General features: G+C 46.5%; 1 protein-coding gene across 3 annotated transcripts in view; it reads right to left on the bottom strand.

The window, feature by feature from the left end:
* The window catches only part of LOC139579136 (lipopolysaccharide-responsive and beige-like anchor protein), a 310,713-nt gene that overhangs the window by 203,471 nt on the left and 88,420 nt on the right, over positions 1-18,822 (bottom strand). For all 3 annotated transcript variants that reach the window (XM_071407446.1, XM_071407447.1, XM_071407448.1), the window contains exons 26-31: positions 18,559-18,739; positions 11,121-11,251; positions 10,108-10,215; positions 9,511-9,652; positions 8,912-9,260; positions 35-204 (exon numbers count right to left, since the gene is read on the bottom strand). In XM_071407446.1, coding sequence (XP_071263547.1) covers positions 35-204; positions 8,912-9,260; positions 9,511-9,652; positions 10,108-10,215; positions 11,121-11,251; positions 18,559-18,739 — 1,081 coding nt within the window. The remainder of the gene's footprint in view (positions 1-34; positions 205-8,911; positions 9,261-9,510; positions 9,653-10,107; positions 10,216-11,120; positions 11,252-18,558; positions 18,740-18,822) is intronic.

Genomic DNA, 18,822 nt, shown 5'->3' with positions numbered 1-18,822 from the left:
ACACCTAACATACCTCCTAATGTCTGGGACTCACCGGCTGCAGCCTCAGCGGTGGTGCTCTGGGAGGCATCGCCCGTGGAAACCACGGCAACGTTGTTGACTGGTGTCCCGGCGGCCGCCACAGCAGCGGTGGCTGATGGGACAGGAGTGGAGGAGCCTGGGGACGGAGCCCCGCCCACCTTCTTGGGCGCCACACGAACGCTTCTGTAAAAGATGAGAGTAAATATGAAAATGTGTGTTGAATACTATTAAAACACACATTTTAAAATGCATTCCTTGAGACATCTGAATAACTAAGGACATAAGAACAGAACTTTTGTCATTCTAGAATATAAACAATAGTGATGATGTCAGTTTAGTAGGCACAATGCTTAGTGAGATGTGACTGATAAAACACAGGCTGCAGCATGCGAAAACAACAGTACAGGATCCCATTTAGACAGTAGAGTCATTAGAGGCCTATTTCCCTGACACAGAATATTCAGTAATGGCTGCATCCATCTTGCCTGAAATCGATTGGCTCCCTGCAGCACTCACTCACTCACTCACTCAGTAAGTCAGTAAACATTGTGATTTGTTAGCGGAAAGTGGGCCCATCCACCATTACAAATAATATTAAAGCTTCAATACATTGTTAGGGATGTGACCACGACAACATACAAAATGTGGAAAACCTGGATTCTGGCTCGGAGACAAATGGAGCACACATGACAGAAAAGTAGGAATTCCTGATAAATAAATCTGATATATTTTGGTGATCAGCTGGAAGGAATAGATCATTCAAAGGTATCAGCAGATAAATCTGATCTTTCTTACACAACATAGCTCAAAGAAAAGAAGCTACCGCACATTGTTCTCACTATGTATCACATTTGTTTTGAGCCAACAGTTCGGACACGGCCTTTGTAGTGGTTGTACTCCTTTACTATTGTTTTAAACGCATGGATAACAGACATGGTCATAGACCCACAGCAGAAGCTGTAGTAAACTACTTTACTCTTAGGATACCTTAGGTTACACTAGGGGTGGGCAACATGCGGCCCGCGGACAGGATCCGGCCCGCAAGCCCATTCATTCTGTGTCCCGCTGGAGGTTTGGTTAGGGGGAGGGGGGGGGGGGGTTGGTTAAAAAGCACTCCAGGCCACTCTTGAACGTCTACAAATAGATAGAAGGTACGTAGAAGTTATAATGACCCTATATGTTTACACTGTATCCCTGTCCTCAAGGTCCCTACTGTATACTATGGGGCAGTGTTGGAGGTCCTGGTCTACCCCCATCCATAACACAGTGGTCTGGTGTAGGTTACAGATGACGTGGACGTCGATTAAGGCAAGCCCCCGCACCTCTCTGATTCAGAGGGGTTGGGTTAAATACAGAAGACACATTTCAGTTGAATACATTCAGTTGTACAACTGACTAGGTCTCCCCCTTTGCCTGACCAATGCTGTATCACTATATCTCTACAGTATGGGTCCTGGTGTACTACCATACATAACATATAGTGGTCTGGTGTACTACTTGAGTCACAGGTTACTAATACCAGTATCCCTCTCCCTAGGGGCCAGTGCTGTAGGAGACCTGGTGCTCTCCTATCAATAACATCCTTACAGGAAGAGAGCGGAAACAGCATCTGGATAAAGCTGTCAGTTTAAACTAGGCTTCCTGACAGGCCAGTGGCCCTATCAAAGTAGACCTGGGCCTTCTTATCAGTGCTGACACAGAGGGAGCATGACCTAATCACTACCTACTGGTCAAACACACACGAGCGTGCACACACACACACACACACACACACACACATACATACATACAGAGAGAGAGAAACACACACATGCACACATACAGAGAGAGAGAAACACACACATGCACACATACAGAGAGAGAGAAACACACACATGCACACATACAGAGAGAGAGAAACACACACATGCACACACACAGAGAGAGAGAAACACACACATGCACACATACAGAGAGAGAGAAACACACACATGCACACACACAGAGAGAGAGAAACACACACATGCACACATACAGAGAGAGAGAAACACACACATGCACACACACAGAGAGAGAGAAACACACACATGCACACATACAGAGAGAGAGAAACACACACATGCACACACACAGAGAGAGAGAGAAACACACACATGCACACACACAGAGAGAGAGAGAAACACACACATGCACACACACAGAGAGAGAGAGAAACACACACATGCACACACACAGAGAGAGAGAAACACACACATGCACACATACAGAGAGAGAGAAACACACACATGCACACACACAGAGAGAGAGAAACACACACATGCACACATACAGAGAGAGAGAAACACACACATGCACACACACAGAGAGAGAGAAACACACACATGCACACATACAGAGAGAGAGAAACACACACATGCACACATACAGAGAGAGAGAAACACACACATGCACACACACAGAGAGAGAGAGAAACACACACATGCACACACACAGAGAGAGAGAGAAACACACACATGCACACACACAGAGAGAGAGAAACACACACATGCACACACACAGAGAGAGAGAAACACACACATGCACACATACAGAGAGAGAGAAACACACACATGCACACACACAGAGAGAGAGAAACACACACATGCACACATACAGAGAGAGAGAAACACACACATGCACACATACAGAGAGAGAGAAACACACACATGCACACATACAGAGAGAGAGAAACACACACATGCACACAGAAACACACACAGAGAGGAGTATGTAGACTGGGCTTTAGTAGCTCCGCAGACAGAAAGCTGGCGTTGGTATCAAAGCAGGGCCTGGATGATTTAAGATGGCAGATGACACACATTAGGCTGAAGGTACTTTGGATGTTAAACACTGACTGGTTCTGACCCCGCTGTGATCTATGCTGCAGGATGATACAGTCTGGCTGCAGAAATACCAGCAACGGTTAGTCTACTGTCTTCACACACACTGTTTAGTACATACAGGTAATGTTTTAGCTACTTCTGCTGAATGCACTTACGGTACGTTCCTCTGGATAAGAGTGTTTTGCATAATTTCTCAAATGAAAACAATGTATTCCACAATGATAGTTGTCTTATTTGGTGTTGTAGTCTTATTTCGAGAACAGGGTTACTGTCCATAATGTATATTGTAAATTCCTTCCAAACCATCATTGAACATGAATCAACTTCTGCTGGCTATTTTCAAGCATATCACAGGTTTATTGCCAATATGGCCGCTCTATAATTGTGGTACTGTATAACCATCTGCAGTTCAAATGTTGAATCTGTGACATTAATATGACTTAAAAGGGACAGTTCACCCAAATTACAAAATTACATATTGATTTCCTTACCCTGTAAGCATTCTATGGACAAGGTATGACAGCAATCCATACTTTGGTTAAGTTTCCTTGGCATTGTTTACACATGCTAACGCTTTAGCATTTGTGGCACAAATCCCATTTATGTCATGGGACCGATATTAGCATTTTTCTCACATCATGTCCAAATAATTTATAAGTGACTTTGTTGAGCTTCACAATCAATTTGAGATACTTTCGGATGATTTGGCACCAAACAATCGAATATCGGCCCAATGACTTGGATTTGTGCCACAACAGTGCAGATAAAGTTCGGAATGACACAATTTCATGCGTACAACATCTAAAAGACCTGCATCATTACACAGAGCTCTGCCATTTCTAAAAGGACGGATTTGTTTATGGAGCCTTTGCTAATGTTAATACGTGGCTCCAAGAGTGCAGAACGAAAGACGTGTATGGCGGGGTGGGGGGGATAAGTTTCTCAAAACCAAGTCAAATCACACACACAAAAAAAGAGGACTCTATAACATGCCCTTTACACAAAAAAATTTAGATTTGGATGTAAAACGTAAAATTCTCCTCAGCCCTTAATTAATGGCCCTACTTCTGAACAGTAAAGGACAGAAGAAATAAGAATTAATACGCTAGCTAATTAGCCTCGGCTTACAGTTAAAAACCCACCGCTGTCTCTTCGCAGTGGTTGGTAACAGCTATCCTATTCTGCTTTATGCTTAACCTATTTGTAGATCGAACAATCAAATGGGATGACTCTCCAGGACCCTAGCTCGCGAAGCGGTAACTTTATACACAGGCGCTCACTTTCTCACTCACACTCTCAGCCTGTAAGCACATTCCTCGGTTCAACTCTTAGGAATAGCACAGATTAATGAAATTGCTTGTGTTTACACGGCGGCGAGCCGGGTTATTGGTTAAAACCTCTAAATTATTCAGGCCCTGCCAACCCGAAACCCAGAGAGCCCAGAGCTTTGCTTCTCCCAGCTCCTCTCCTGGTCGTGGGTTTAACAGTAACAGCCAGGCACCTGCTCTGACGGCTGATTAATCGACAGGGGCGTGGGGCTCAACGATAAGTGTAGCTAATAACCTAACTGAATCATTTAAAGGCCTGAGTTGCTGGGGAACAGATGGAGAACCTAACACCCAACCCCAACCCTGTACCGCCACACACACACACCTCCCCAAGGGCTTGACATAGCCTGGCGCCTGGCTTCTCTTTCTCATAACCAGTGCAGAGAACCAGCCCATGGTCTCTCCTGTCTCTCTCCCGCCGCTGTCGACACCCCTCTCCCTGGGTGGTTCACGTCAGCACCACCCCTGATACTAGTGACTACTCTCCAATCTAGTCAGTATCTGACCAGCCGAGTTAACTGGATAGGCCTTTCCCTTCTGGTATGACTTAGAGTAGACGTATCTGGCACTGCCATTTCTGATGGCTACAGTACAGAGTATGTGAATTATTTAATCATCCGACACATCACGCAATACTAGCTACACATGTTCACGTATCGTCTTTTCAAACATGGTTCACACTGCAAAAGAACAACAGGTCATTAGTCAGATTCCACATGGGAATTGTTAAGTGGGATGAACTATATTTTTAATTCCCAAGTGGACGTTGAGGTTAGCATCAGATTCCCACCACAGACAAGCTTAACAGGACACATTGAAGTAAATATCCAGATGAATGCTAACTGCATGTCTCATACTGTTGCCCCCTCCAGAGAGGCCCCCCTACCCCCCTCTCCTGTTTATCCTTAAGGCTTATTCATGTAAGGGGATGGGGGTGGGGCCCCAGCGGCTGTCTGTCTGTGTCCCATGCAGTCTGGCTTTGATCTTCCTCCCTCTCCCTCACTGTATGCGGCCCTGTGCATGTGAACATGTGAATCATGCCTCCTATGTTCTTTATACCCCCACAACAACAACCCCTTCCCAACCTCCAACGGTCTACCCGTGACTTTGTCACAACGTCCGGTTGGACCTGGCCTTGATGACATCAGTGATTAATGACAGTAGTGTTTGGCCTGAGGACAGCAGAGGTGGAGAGAGGTGGTGAGAAAGAAGGGAGAGATGGAGCACCCTCCATGTCTCTCCCAGTGTGACAGGTTCCGATTCAAGGAGGCCCACTGTCATCTATCTGGTCTGACAAGTATCTCTGTCATGGCAGTATGCTGTTTGTTGATCACAGTATGTTCAGTGCCAATGAGCAACTAGCTATGATATTTGCACTCAATAAATTCAATTGCAATTCCTTACCACAAAACATCACATTATCAACATGGCCGATTTTTGCTTTACAAAAGGATTGTGGCAGGTCCAATGTACAGCATTCAAAATACCTTACTAACACAAATGTCAAACTAACACCCACATTTGCTGCTGTAACATGCCATGTAAATCACACTGCTATTCTGCCTCCCGTAGTTAACTGTTTACCAGGGCTCTGGTTAGCATCAGCAAATATTTGTGGACTTTCTGTCATAACAGGGGCATATCCCCGAGACGTATGTATGTATGGCAGAATCTAGCCGACCGGGCCTCCATCTCTCTGCCTAGTAAATAAATCAGAGTGATACTTCACCTCTGACCCCGGCCATTTTTATCTGGGAGAACCTGCTTTTTCCACGCTCGTAAATTTAAATCCCCGGGACCAGTTATTTGGATGGAGGAAGGCCAGTTGGTTCCCATGTTTTGGCGTAGGTGTCAGCGTCAGTCTGTCTGTCTACACAGGGTGTCTGTCTGCACCGCTGTCACTGAGACATGCAGGACTTTATGATGAACTACTGCTGTGTGTTTGAGCATGAGGTACCTGAGCAGAGCTGGGCGATAGGGACAAGAATCCATATTGCGATAAATTGCCCTAATTGATGTGATAGCAATAACTAAAACGATAGGTTTATAATATTCATGTAAACCACAGTTTAAAAATCATTTAAACTACTACTACTAGTTTGATGGTTGTAACCATTAATTGTCACATTAACAAATCACTCATATTTGCAAACGTATTTCATTTCAAACTTCACATTTCTCTAGAAAAGGCTACTTATCATCATGAACAATATCAGCAAAATGCCTGCGATAAGTGATCGGTGGTGTCAACAACAAAAAATTGTTTCTCGTTCCAGCTCCATTCCGGAACCATTTGAGTGATCAGATAAATTTATATCATAGAGAAGTCTCTTTTTAATTTTTTGTCAGAATCATATTAATTTGTTGTCTTAAAAAGATGACTCAAATCTAAAATAAATACTTTCTGGGAACTATTTTAACCATTTCAAATACACCTACATTCTTACGCAGTTTGGGTATGCTCTGATGGAATTTCCCTACCATCTGAGTGAAAATTAAAAGCTAAAAGTCTGCACTGTCACACAGAGGGTAGTAGACCTGAGAGAGAGAGGAGCAGGGGAGAGCAGAGCCCAGACCTCAACACAGACGGTAGAGATTAGAGTAGACCTGAGACAGAGGAGCAGGGGAGAGCAGAGCCCAGACCTCAACACAAACGGTAGAGATTAGAGTAGGCCTGAGAGAGAGAGGAGCAGGGGAGAGCAGAGCCCAGACCTCAACACAGACGGTAGAGATTAGAGTAGACCTGAGAGAGAGAGGAGCAGGGGAGAGCAGAGCCCAGACCTCAACACAGACGGTAGAGATTAGAGTAGACCTGAGACAGAGGAGCAGGGGAGAGCAGAGCCCAGACCTCAACACAGACGGTAGAGAGTAGGCCTTGAGACAGAGAGGAGTAGGGGAGAGCAGAGCCCAGACCTCAACACAGACGGTAGAGATTAGAGTAGACCTGAGACAGAGAGGAGCAGGGGAGAGCAGAGCCCAGACCTCAACACAGACGGTAGAGATTAGAGTAGACCTGAGAGAGAGAGGAGCAGGGGAGAGCAGAGCCCAGACCTCAACACAGACGGTAGAGATTAGAATAGACCTGAGACAGAGAGGAGCAGGGGAGAGCAGAGCCCAGACCTCAACACAGAGCACAGCCACGCAGTAGAGAGCAGGAACCATCAAGATAACCAGGCATCTCCGAGCCAGAGGTTTCAGGGGTCTGTGAGGGTAGGCGGATCCTGGTGGGAGATAAAGGTAGAAGACCAGAGGAAGGGTGTGCTGACCTGGGAACCCCAGCCCCCGGGGTTAACTCGAAATGACACAACGACAAGGTTCCAGTTTAACAAAGTTTACTATAATATATGAACACACTACAAGGTAGCCATTACACTCAAGGCTAGGTCCATCGACGACCAGACTCCTTGCGCATGCGCACCTTGACTGAGTGATAGCCCCGTAATAACAGAAATATAGGGATACTTAAAACATGAACTTAACACGCGGGCCTTCATCTCTGGGTTAGAGGGGCCGGGAGCTGCCTGGGCTGGGGCCAGCTGGGGGTCTGACTGGGGCTCCCCGTGGCGAGGTAGAGCTGTTACTCTATGCTCTCCAGCTCTCCTCCTCTCCAACGCTAACGGCCCCGGGAGCCGCTCTAATCCCACCAGATATGAGGAGTGCCCAGAGTCCTGACAAAGCATTCCACAGATAAAGAGGCTGAGGATCACAGGGATGCCTCGGAATTCCCACCGATTGGAAGAGGAGGAGTGTGGGGGGTGGAGGGGGGAGGGGGGTGATGGAGAAACGCTTTCTTTCTTCCTTGGCATGAGAAGCTTGACTAGGTGTCTCTCTTCCTGTGGAGGGAGGGGGGGGGGTCTTGTTCTCTCTATCCCTCTTGCTCTCTCTTTCACTCTCGCTCTCACTCTCCCTTTTTCTCTCTCCCCGCTTCCTTTGTGTCTGGTGTGCCACAGGGACATTTCCCCCAAATACAAACCAGACCTCGTCCTCAGTCCGTCCGTCAGCTCTCTCTCACTTAGAGATGTCTGTATAGTCTGTATAGGTACAGTACACCCACCCACACACAGCACCGCCTTGCGCTCCCACTAAGTCTCTGACCGCTCGCCCCCTCACTCCATAGGGGATCCATCTAGCCAGCTTCTTTTTCCCTTATTATAGTACCAGAGAGACAGACAGCCTAGCCCACGGTGCAGACAGAGAGGAAGAAAGACCGGGAGAGAGAGAGAGACGAAAAAGAGAAGCTATTAAATATCAGTGACAAGGTGAAAAGAAACAGCTTCCTGCTGGCTGCCACAGAGTCGTCTTTTAGATCACTCTCCCTCACTCTCCCTCTCTTTCCCCCTCTCTTCCTCTGGCAGATGCCTCGATTGTTTTGATGTGTTTTCCTGAAGACAGGTACTTTGTAGCCCTGTTTGTTTGTATTGAGAAGCCACGTCGACAGGCAAACCAGGGAGCTACAGCGATGGGGTCGGGGGGGGGGGGGGGGGGGTGTACAAGAGTTTAAAAGGGGGTCTGTGATGGTAGAGGGTTTCTGATGTGATGCTTCCTCGCCTTCACTTAGAACATGTTCATGTTGGACCGTTTCAAGGTAGGGAGGGGAGGGGTTACGAGCTGTGAGGCTGTGAACCAGGTCAAGAGGTATTTAAAAAGTTAGCAGCCTTCGAGAGACTGACCCCTGATTCTAAAACTCTGTGGCCCACGCACCTGTCAAAGGATCTGAACTGGTTGGGGTTGTTTCCCATAGCAGCTCCCAGGAAGGCCGGCGGCAGAAGGCTGGGGTCCACCATGATGTCATCAGCAGGTGCCGAGACCAGGCTGCGCAGGATGTCCTTCACATTCTTCCCGCCCCTGGCGTCCGCCGTGGGGTTCTCTCTGTGACCCCTGACCTCTGAGGAGAGGGTGGACAGGGCCTCGGACACGGCGTCGGGCCCCTGGGCGGTGGAGACTGCCTCGCTGGGGGCCACGGAGCTATGGTCATCCCCGATGCCAGAGTCTCGGCGACGGAGGGACACACTGCTCTCCAGGTCGGGACCGCCAGAGACGGCATTACTGTCTGATGGGACGAATCATTAAAGGAGGTTTATAAACATTGAGAAAAACCTGAACCTTCTACGTGCTTCAAAAATGAATGAGAATCTACTACAGCACATCTAAGAGATTGTAAAGACTATCAACACACCAGTACATTTCAAGACATTTTGAAATTCCATATATAACTAATGTATAAAACAGAGATTGACATCTTGAGGGATGGACACTTGCTAGATGTTGCTCCTGCATAGCCATATGGGTGAGGTGTGTACCTGCGCTCCTGGCAGACTGGCTGCGCTGGGGGAGTTTCTTGTCGTTTTGGGGCTCCAGGATGTCTCGGTACTTGGACACCATGAGAACAGAGATGAAGTAAACCACGGCCAGGGCCAAGAACTGAGCCTGCTTACTGTCCTCCTTTACCAAAACACACACAACATGCAACACAGCTATAATACAGTACACCACCAGTCTGTAATATGTTTGAATACGTACAGATGTAGGATCTTAATTTGATCACCCTGTTTCAGAAGAACTTTCCTGCAATGCAGGATTTTTTTACTTGTAGTGTATTTGAGGTTTTAATAAGGCTTCTGAAATGTGTAATTTCCACTTTGAAATTTCAGACTTGATTTTATAAACACCTACAAAAATGTAATAATAATACACATTTCCTGTTGCTGCAGGAACAGTTTCCTCTGTAGCAAACTGGCTCAAATTAAGATCCTACATCTTCACAGTATAAAAAGAAAGAAAATGGGATCTTCCAAAAAGACAGCAATAACAAGTTTTTGCAATGCATAGCTGCTGTTATTTATTTGAAAAGTTGACTCGTTTCAACCTCAGTCTTTATCAAAGCTTTGTAAACTCACGATATCTCTGAAGACCACAGCTCTGAGGCGGTTGATGTCCATTTCCTGAAGGAGACAGTCCATGTCTCTGATGGGAGACATCCCTCCTGTCACAACAGCAACAGGGCTCTGCAGGGGTATTACACACGCACATACAGACACGCAGGCAAGCACACAGACAGACAAGACACACACATAATAATGTAAGCACCTATTGCTGGTTAATGCTGAACACACCATCATCAGTTTTTATACTCTACCCACTGTCCAAAACTAGACTTCTCTGTAAGTCGAAGACATCACAAATGATAACTGATTGTCATGGAATGTGTATGTGTTAGCAGAGGTCAACCACAACGGCCCATTCCACCATCAGTAGCCCGAGTGTTGAAAATCAACCCATGGGAAGTGTATAGTTGGCCAGTCCACATACAGTACAGTATTTGCCCCATTCAGCAGGATGTTGTGTATCCCCTTGAGACTCAGACCCATAACATAATGGGTTTACCATAGAGCCACTCACTGCATAATGAATGAGATTTTACACACTGGTTTCAGGAAGAAAAACCGTTGTTTTTTTTGTTTTTTTACTGGAAGTCACCATATCAAATCAAAAGGCCAACAATGACAAAGGGCCTTGTCTAGTGTAACATAACAGCAGGCAAAGTAATGCAATAAGATATCAGCTAATGCAATAATAACTCTCTGCTATTACATAGGGAGGACCACAAAGGGATGGGTTCCTGCAGGGGAATTATTAGGACGCAACACAAGACAAAGGATGACTTAGAGGGATGCTTACAATTCACTAAGTGCAGTGATCCTATTCAACTAATATACAGGAGGAGAAATATCATAAATTATGGTGTTTCTCCATGTCTGCTAGGGAGATTGGGAAATGTACAACAAATTAAAAATGTAAATGTTTTACTAGAAAGTCAAGATTCCCGAAATTACAGAAAGAGGAGAGGGAGGGAGAAGTGGGCGGGTTGAAGAGAGAGTCTGAATCAGTAAGGAGGGATGATACTACTTGCCTGCGCGGGAATGGACTTGGCGGCTCCCATGAGGCTGTGCACGGCTTGCTGGCCGCGGGCGCTGTCCTGGCTGGGCTTGAAGTGAGAGTGCTGCTGACATTCCAGACAGTTCCTCACAGCCATGGCACACACTGCAGAGAGAGATGAGAGAATGAGAGAGAGATATTGGAGAGAGAGAAAGAGAGAATGAGAGATGTGCGGTGGATGTATAAGTCAAAGAAAATAGGCTGCGTACACATATTTTGAAGATGTTATCACAGGTGCAGCAAAATGCTTATGTTTCAAGCTCCAACAGTGCAGTAATACCTAACAATACAAAATACACACAAATCCATAAGGAAAGAAATGAAGGCATATCAGAATGAGCCATGTCTGAGTCCGGAATATAAATGTATATGTATATGATAGTGTATAAACATGATGGACAATATATGAATAGAGAAGGTGTGTACAGCAGTAACTATATAGGATGAGCCTTGACTAGAATACAGTATATACATATGAAGTGGGTAAAACAGTATTAAACATTATTAAAGTGACCAGTGTTCATTGACTATGTACATAGGGAAGCAGTGTCTAAGGTGCAGGGTAGAGTACCGGGTGGTAGTCAGCTAGTAACAGTGTCTAAGGGGCAGGGTAGAGTACCGGGTGGTAGCCAGCTAGTAACAGTGTCCAAGGTGCAGGGTAGAGTACCGGGTGGTAGCCAGCTAGTAACAGTGTCTAAGGTGCAGGGTTGAGTACCGGGTGGTAGTCAGCTAGTAACAGTGTCTAAGGTGCAGGGTTGAGTACCGGGTGGTAGCCAGCTAGTAACAGTGTCTAAGGTGCAGGGTAGAGTACAGGGTGGTAGTCAGCTAGTAACAGTGTCTAAGGGGCAGGGTTGAGTACCGGGTGGTAGTCGGCTAGAAACAGTGTCTAAGGTGCAGGGTAGAGTACCGGGTGGTAGTCGGCTAGAAACAGTGTCTAAGGGGCAGGGTAGAGTACAGGGTGGTAGTCGGCTAGAAACAGTGTCCAGGGTGCAGGGTTGAGTACCGGGTGGTAGTCGGCTAGTAACAGTGTCCAAGGTGCAGGATTGAGTACCGGGTGGTAGTCAGCTAGTAATAGTGACTAAGTTCAGGGCAGGGTAGAGTACCGGGTGGTAGTCAGCTAGTAATAGTGACTAAGTTCAGGGCAGGGTTGAGTACCGGGTGGTAGTCAGCTAGTAATAGTGACTAAGTTCAGGGCAGGGTAGAGTACCGGGTGGTAGTCAGCTAGTAACAGTGTCTAAGGGGCAGGGTAGAGTACCGGGTGGTAGCCAGCTAGTAACAGTGTCCAAGGTGCAGGGTAGAGTACCGGGTGGTAGCCAGCTAGTAACAGTGTCTAAGGTGCAGGGTTGAGTACCGGGTGGTAGTCAGCTAGTAACAGTGTCTAAGGTGCAGGGTTGAGTACCGGGTGGTAGCCAGCTAGTAACAGTGTCTAAGGTGCAGGGTAGAGTACAGGGTGGTAGTCAGCTAGTAACAGTGTCTAAGGGGCAGGGTTGAGTACCGGGTGGTAGTCGGCTAGAAACAGTGTCTAAGGTGCAGGGTAGAGTACCGGGTGGTAGTCGGCTAGAAACAGTGTCTAAGGGGCAGGGTAGAGTACAGGGTGGTAGTCGGCTAGAAACAGTGTCCAGGGTGCAGGGTTGAGTACCGGGTGGTAGTCGGCTAGTAACAGTGTCCAAGGTGCAGGATTGAGTACCGGGTGGTAGTCAGCTAGTAATAGTGACTAAGTTCAGGGCAGGGTAGAGTACCGGGTGGTAGTCAGCTAGTAATAGTGACTAAGTTCAGGGCAGGGTTGAGTACCGGGTGGTAGTCAGCTAGTAATAGTGACTAAGTTCAGGGCAGGGTAGAGTACCGGGTGGTAGTCAGCTAGTAACAGTGTCTAAGGTGCAGGGTAGAATACCGGGTGGTAGTCAGCTAGTAACAGTGACTAAGTTCAGGGCAGGGTAGAGTACCGGGTGGTAGTCAGCTAGTAATAGTGACTAAGTTCAGGGCAGGGTAGAGTACCGGGTGGTAGTCAGCTAGTAACAGTGTCTAAGGTGCAGGGTAGAGTACCGGGTGGTAGTCAGCTAGTAACAGTGACTAAGTTCAGGGCAGGGTAGAGTACCGGGTGGTAGTCAGCTAGTAACAGTGTCTAAGGTGCAGGGTAGAGTACCGGGTGGTAGTCAGCTAGTAACAGTGACTAAGTTCAGGGCAGGGTACTGGGCGGAGGTCAGCTAGTGGTGACTATTTAACAGTCTGATGGCCTGGAGATAGAAGCTGTTTTTCAGTCTCTCGGTCCCAGCTTTGATGAACCTGTACTGTAACTGCCTTCTAGATGGTAGCGGGGTGAACAGACCGTGACTGAGGTGCTTGATAATCTTCTTGTCCTTGCTTTCACACTGGGTGCTGAAGATGTCCTGGAGGAAGGCACACTGCCACTGGTGAAGAATTGGGCTGGAAGGCACTGTGGCTGTGGACAGTGCAGTTGCCGTACCAGGCGGTGATAAAGCCTGACTGGATGCTCTCAATGGTGCATCTGTAGAAGTTTGTGAGGGTCTTAGGGGCCAAGCAGAATTTCTTCAGCCTCCTGAGCTTGAAGAGGCGCTGCTGCGCCTTCTTCACCACACTGTCTGTGTGGATGGACCATTTCAGATTGTCAGTGATGTGTACGCTGAGGAACTTTTACCCTCTCCTCTACGGTCCCGTCAATGTGGATGGGGGCGTGCGCTCTCTGCTGTCTCCAGAAGTCCACGATAAGCTCCTTCATATTGTTGACGTTGAGGAAGAGGTTATTTTCCTGGCACCACTTCTCCAGGGCCCTCACCTCCTCCCTGTAGGTTGACTCATCGTTGTTGGTAATCAGGCATACCACTGTTGTGTCGTCTGCAAACGTGATGACTGAGTTGAAGAAGTGCGTAGCCACGCAGTCATGGGTGAACAGGGAGTACAGGAGGGGGCTGAGCACGCACCTTTGTGGGGCCCCTGTGTTGAGGATCAGCATAGTGGAGGTGTTGTTGCCTACCTTCACCACCTGGGGGCAGCCCTTCAGGAAGTCCAGGGGTGAAGTAGTGAGAGAACGAGCAACCAAAAAATCAAGACAGGAGGAGAGAGAGAAGCCGAGAGAAGAGAGAATTGGGGAGAGACAGAAAGTGAGAAGTGAGGCGCGGTTGAGAAAAAGAAAGAATTGAACTCTCCAGGAACAAGGTCCAGTCCACCTGGACAACAGCGTTCACCTCTTCCCTCACTGCTCCCCTAGCCCCAACACTAGTTCACACTAGAAGTCGACCGATTAAATCGGAATTGCCGATTAATTAGGGCCGATTTCAAGTTTTCATAACAATGGTAAATTGGTATTTTTAGACACCGATTTGGACGTTTTTTTTTTTTTTACACCTTTATTTAACTAGGCAAGTCAGTAAAGAACACATTCTTATTTTCAATGACGGCTTAGGAACGGTGGGTTAACTGCCTTGTTCAGGGGCAGAACAACAGATTTTTACCTCGTCAGCTCGGGGATTCAATCTTGCAACCTTACGGTTAAATAGTCCATCACTCTAACCACCTGATTACATTGCACTCCACGAGGAGCCTGCCTGTTACGCGAATGCAGTAAGAAGCCAAGGTAAGTTGCTAGCTAGCATTAAACTTATCTTATAAAAAACAATCAATCAATCATAATCACTAGTTAACTACACATGGATGATGATATTACTAGTTTATCTGGCGTGTCCTGCGTTGCATATAATCGATGCGGTAGCATTCGCGAAAAAGGACTACCTAACCATAAACATCAATGCCTTTCTTAAAATCAATACACTGGGGCCTCCCGGTGGCTCAGTGGTCTAGGGCACTGCATCGCAGTGCTAGCTGCGCCACCAGAGTCTCTGGGTTCGCGCCCAGGCTCTGTCGCAGCCGGCCGCGACCGGGAGGTCCGTGGGGCGACGCACAATTGGCATAGCGTCGTCCGGGTTAGCGACCAGCGACTCCTGTGGCGGGCCGGGCGCAGTGCGCGCTAACCAAGGGGGCCAGGTACACGGTGTTTCCTCCGACACATTGGTGCGGCTGGCTTCCGGGTTGGAGGCGCGCTGTGTTAAGAAGCAGTGCAACTTGGTTGGGTTGTACTTCGGAGGACGCATGGCTTTCGACCTTCGTCTCTCCCGAGCCCGTACGGGAGTTGTAGCGATGAGACAAGATAGTAATTACTAGCGATTGGATACCACGAAAATTAGGGAGAAAATGGGAGAAAAAAATAAATCAATCAATCAATACACAAGTATATATTTTTAAACCTGCATATTTTCTTAATATTGCCTGCTAACATGAATTTATTTTAACTAGGGAAATTGTCTCACTTCTCTTGCAACAGAGCCAGGGTATATGCAGCAGTTTGGCCACCTGGCTCGTTGCGAACTAATTTGCCAGAATTATACGTAATTATGACATAACATTGAAGGTTGTGCAATGTAACAGGAATATTTAGACTTATGGATGCCACCCGTTAGATAAAATACGGAACGGTTCCGTATTTCACTGAAAGAATAAACGTTTTATTTTCGAAAAGATAGTTTCCGGATTCGACCATATTAATGACCAAAGGCTCGTATTTCTGTGTGTTATTATGTTATAATTAAGTCTATGATTTGATAGAGCAGTCTGACTGAGCGATGGTAGGCAGCAGCAGGCTCGTAAGCATTCATTCAAACAGCACTTTCGTGCGTTTTGCCAGCAGCTATTCGCAATGCTTCAAACATTGAGCTGTTTATGACTTCAAGCCTATCAACTCCCGAGATTAGGCTGGTGTAACAGATGTGAAATGGCTAGCTAGTTAGCGGGGTGCGCGCTAATAGCGTTTCAATCGGTGACGTCACTCGCTCTGAGACTTGGAGTAGTTGTTCCCCTTGCTCTGCAAGGGCCGCGGCTTTTGTGGAGCGATGGGTAACGATGCTTCGAGGGTGGCTGCTGTCGATGTGTTCCTGGTTCGAGCCCAGGTAGGGGCGAGGAGAGGGATGGAAGCTATACTGTTACACTGGCAATACTAAAGTGCCTATAAGAACATCCAATAGTCAAAGGTATATGATATACAAATGGTATAGAGAGAAATAGTCCTATAATTCCTATAATAACTACAACCTAAAACTTCTTACCTGGGAATATTGAAGACTCGTGTTAAAAGGAACCACCAGCTTTCATATGTTCTGAGCAAGGAACTTAAACGTTATCTTTTTTACATGGCACATATTGCACTTTTACTTTCTTCTCCAACACTTTGTTTTTGCATTATTTAAACCAAATTGAACATGTTTCATTATTTATGAGGCTAAATTGATTTTATTGATGTATTATATTAAGTTAAAATAAGTGTCCATTCAGTATTGTTGTAATTGTCATTATTACCAATACATTATTTATTTTTTGTAATTAAATTATTATTATTATTATTGTTATTTTTATTAAATATTTTTTTATTTTAAAATCGGCCGATTGATCGATATCGGCTTTTTTTGGTCCTCCAATAATCGCTATCGGTATCGGCGTTTAAAAATCATAATCGGCCGACCTCTAGTTCACACTGTATCCAAGGTAACACTAGATCTCCCTGTATCCAAGGTCACACTAGTTCTCCCTGTATCCAAGGTAACACTAGATCTCCCTGTATCCAAGGTCACACTAGATCTCCCTGTATCCAAGGTAACACTAGTTCTCCCTGTATCCAAGGTAACACTAGTTCTCCCTGTATCCAAGGTAACACTAGTTCTCCCTGTATCCAAGGTAACACTAGTTCTCCCTGTATCCAAGGTAACACTAGTTCTCCCTGTATCCAAGGTAACACTAGTTCTCACTGTATCCAAACCCTGCATGGGGTTCATTCAATATTGGATGTCAATGGTGCCTCACTGCATGTGGGTCTTGCCTGGGTAACAAACTACCTCACAGAACATGAGGTAAAATATCCACTGTTTGATAACTTCAGGTAGGTTTCTGGCTCCTGCCACGGCAAGAGGGCATTTTCTTTATTTTTAATATGATATATTGCAGTGCTATATTCCAAGCGCCGCTTTCTATTTTGCTTTCTATCCTTCTTTTATCCCCTCCCTCGTTTCTGTATTTGACAACTGACAAATGTCAACTCTGAACCGTCTAGATTAGACGTGGAAGTATTTAATCTGGAATGGTCTGGAGTTTTACATTAAGGCCTTCAGGAGAGGCAGTGTCTGTCTGTCTGTCTGTCTGTCTGTCTGTCTGTCTGTCTGTCTGTCTGTCTGTCTGTCTGTCTGTCTGTCTGTCTGTCTGTCTGTCTGTCTGTCTGTCTGTCTGTCTGTCTGTCTGTCTGTCTGTCTGTCTGTCTGTCTGTCTGTCTGTCTGTCTGTCTGTGTTTGAAACCTTGTTACAGTCTACCCAAATCAGATTACTGCACCAGCAACAGGGAAAGAATACCTCATCAAAAATTAATCTCATAACGGCAGCTCTCTAAAAGCAGGCATGTGCTACGACAGCATCACTCTCCACCGAGCTCCCCACCAATGAGAATGGCCGTTAGGATAAACACAGGGAAAAAAACGCGACTGGCTATCAGCTGAACAAGGTGGCGTACAGGGCGACCATTTTGTTTACGAGCTAGTTTGTAAGGAGTATTTAAAAGCAAAAATGGATACCGGAGCACGGCCCATTACCCAAATGGAGCAGATGGTTTAAATCACCATGCATAGTCTTACTGTACTAGGGAGCTTAGGAGTTGGATGAGGGGTGGGTTGGAGGTTGGATAAGGTGGTTGGTGTAATGTAGTGCCTGAATAAAATGAATAATGTAAAGCATTTGAAGTATATTTTATTCAGCTAGCAGAGCAGGGGTCTAGCCGTGTCTCGGAGCTGTCACTGGGTTACTTTAATAGACTGGAACATGAGGCAGAGAAAGAGAAAGAGAGCGAGAGAGGCAGGCCTAGGGCTACAGCCAGGGCCATTACGGGGGAATCGACTAATCATAGGCGGCCATTTTAGAGTGTTGCAGCGCAGAGGGGTTATAATAACAAGATAAGAGAGGGCTGCTACGAGCCAAGAGAGAGAGCGAGAAAGAGGGAGGATACACTGTGGAGAGCTTTGGCAGCTCAGGCTGCTATTAGAGTCTACTGCAGTCTGATATAGAGGGGGATCGATAAAAAGAGGTGAATGAGGAGGAAAAGGGTGAGAAAAGGAGGAAGTGAAGGGAGAAGGAGGAAGTGAAGGGAGAAGGAGGAAGTAAAGGGAGAAGGAGGAAGTGAAGGGAGAAGGAGGAAGTGAAGGGATAAGGAGGAAGTGAAGGGATGAGGAAAAGAGGGAAACTAGAAGGGAAGACATGTAAAGAACAGAACTGGAAGAGAATATGGGAATGGGGAGAGGAGATGTGAGGAGATGGGAAGGCCAGAAGGGATGGAGGAGAGAGAGGCAGAGAGGTTCTTCCATACGTACCCAGGCGAAGGCTCTGTCTGAGGATACCGCCAGAGGACATGTTCTTCTCAGCCTCGATCTCGGTGAAGTTGAGGGAGGAGGCGAAGATCAGAACATCCACCAGGTTGATGAGGCGCTGCAGGAAGGTGACCGACGCCTCCACCGACAGACCCTGGGACGGCTCAATGTTCTCCAGATCATGCTGAGGAGAAGAAGAGGCACAAACACCACCATCACTAGCATCATTACTGTCAGATCCAAACTAAATTATGACATGTAGCTATT

The sequence above is a fragment of the Salvelinus alpinus genome, chromosome 6 (assembly GCF_045679555.1).
Source record: "Salvelinus alpinus chromosome 6, SLU_Salpinus.1, whole genome shotgun sequence".
Lineage (NCBI taxonomy): Eukaryota > Metazoa > Chordata > Actinopteri > Salmoniformes > Salmonidae > Salvelinus > Salvelinus alpinus.
The sequence above is the reverse complement of the archived record's forward strand: the minus strand, read 5'-3'. Positions and strand labels throughout refer to the sequence as shown.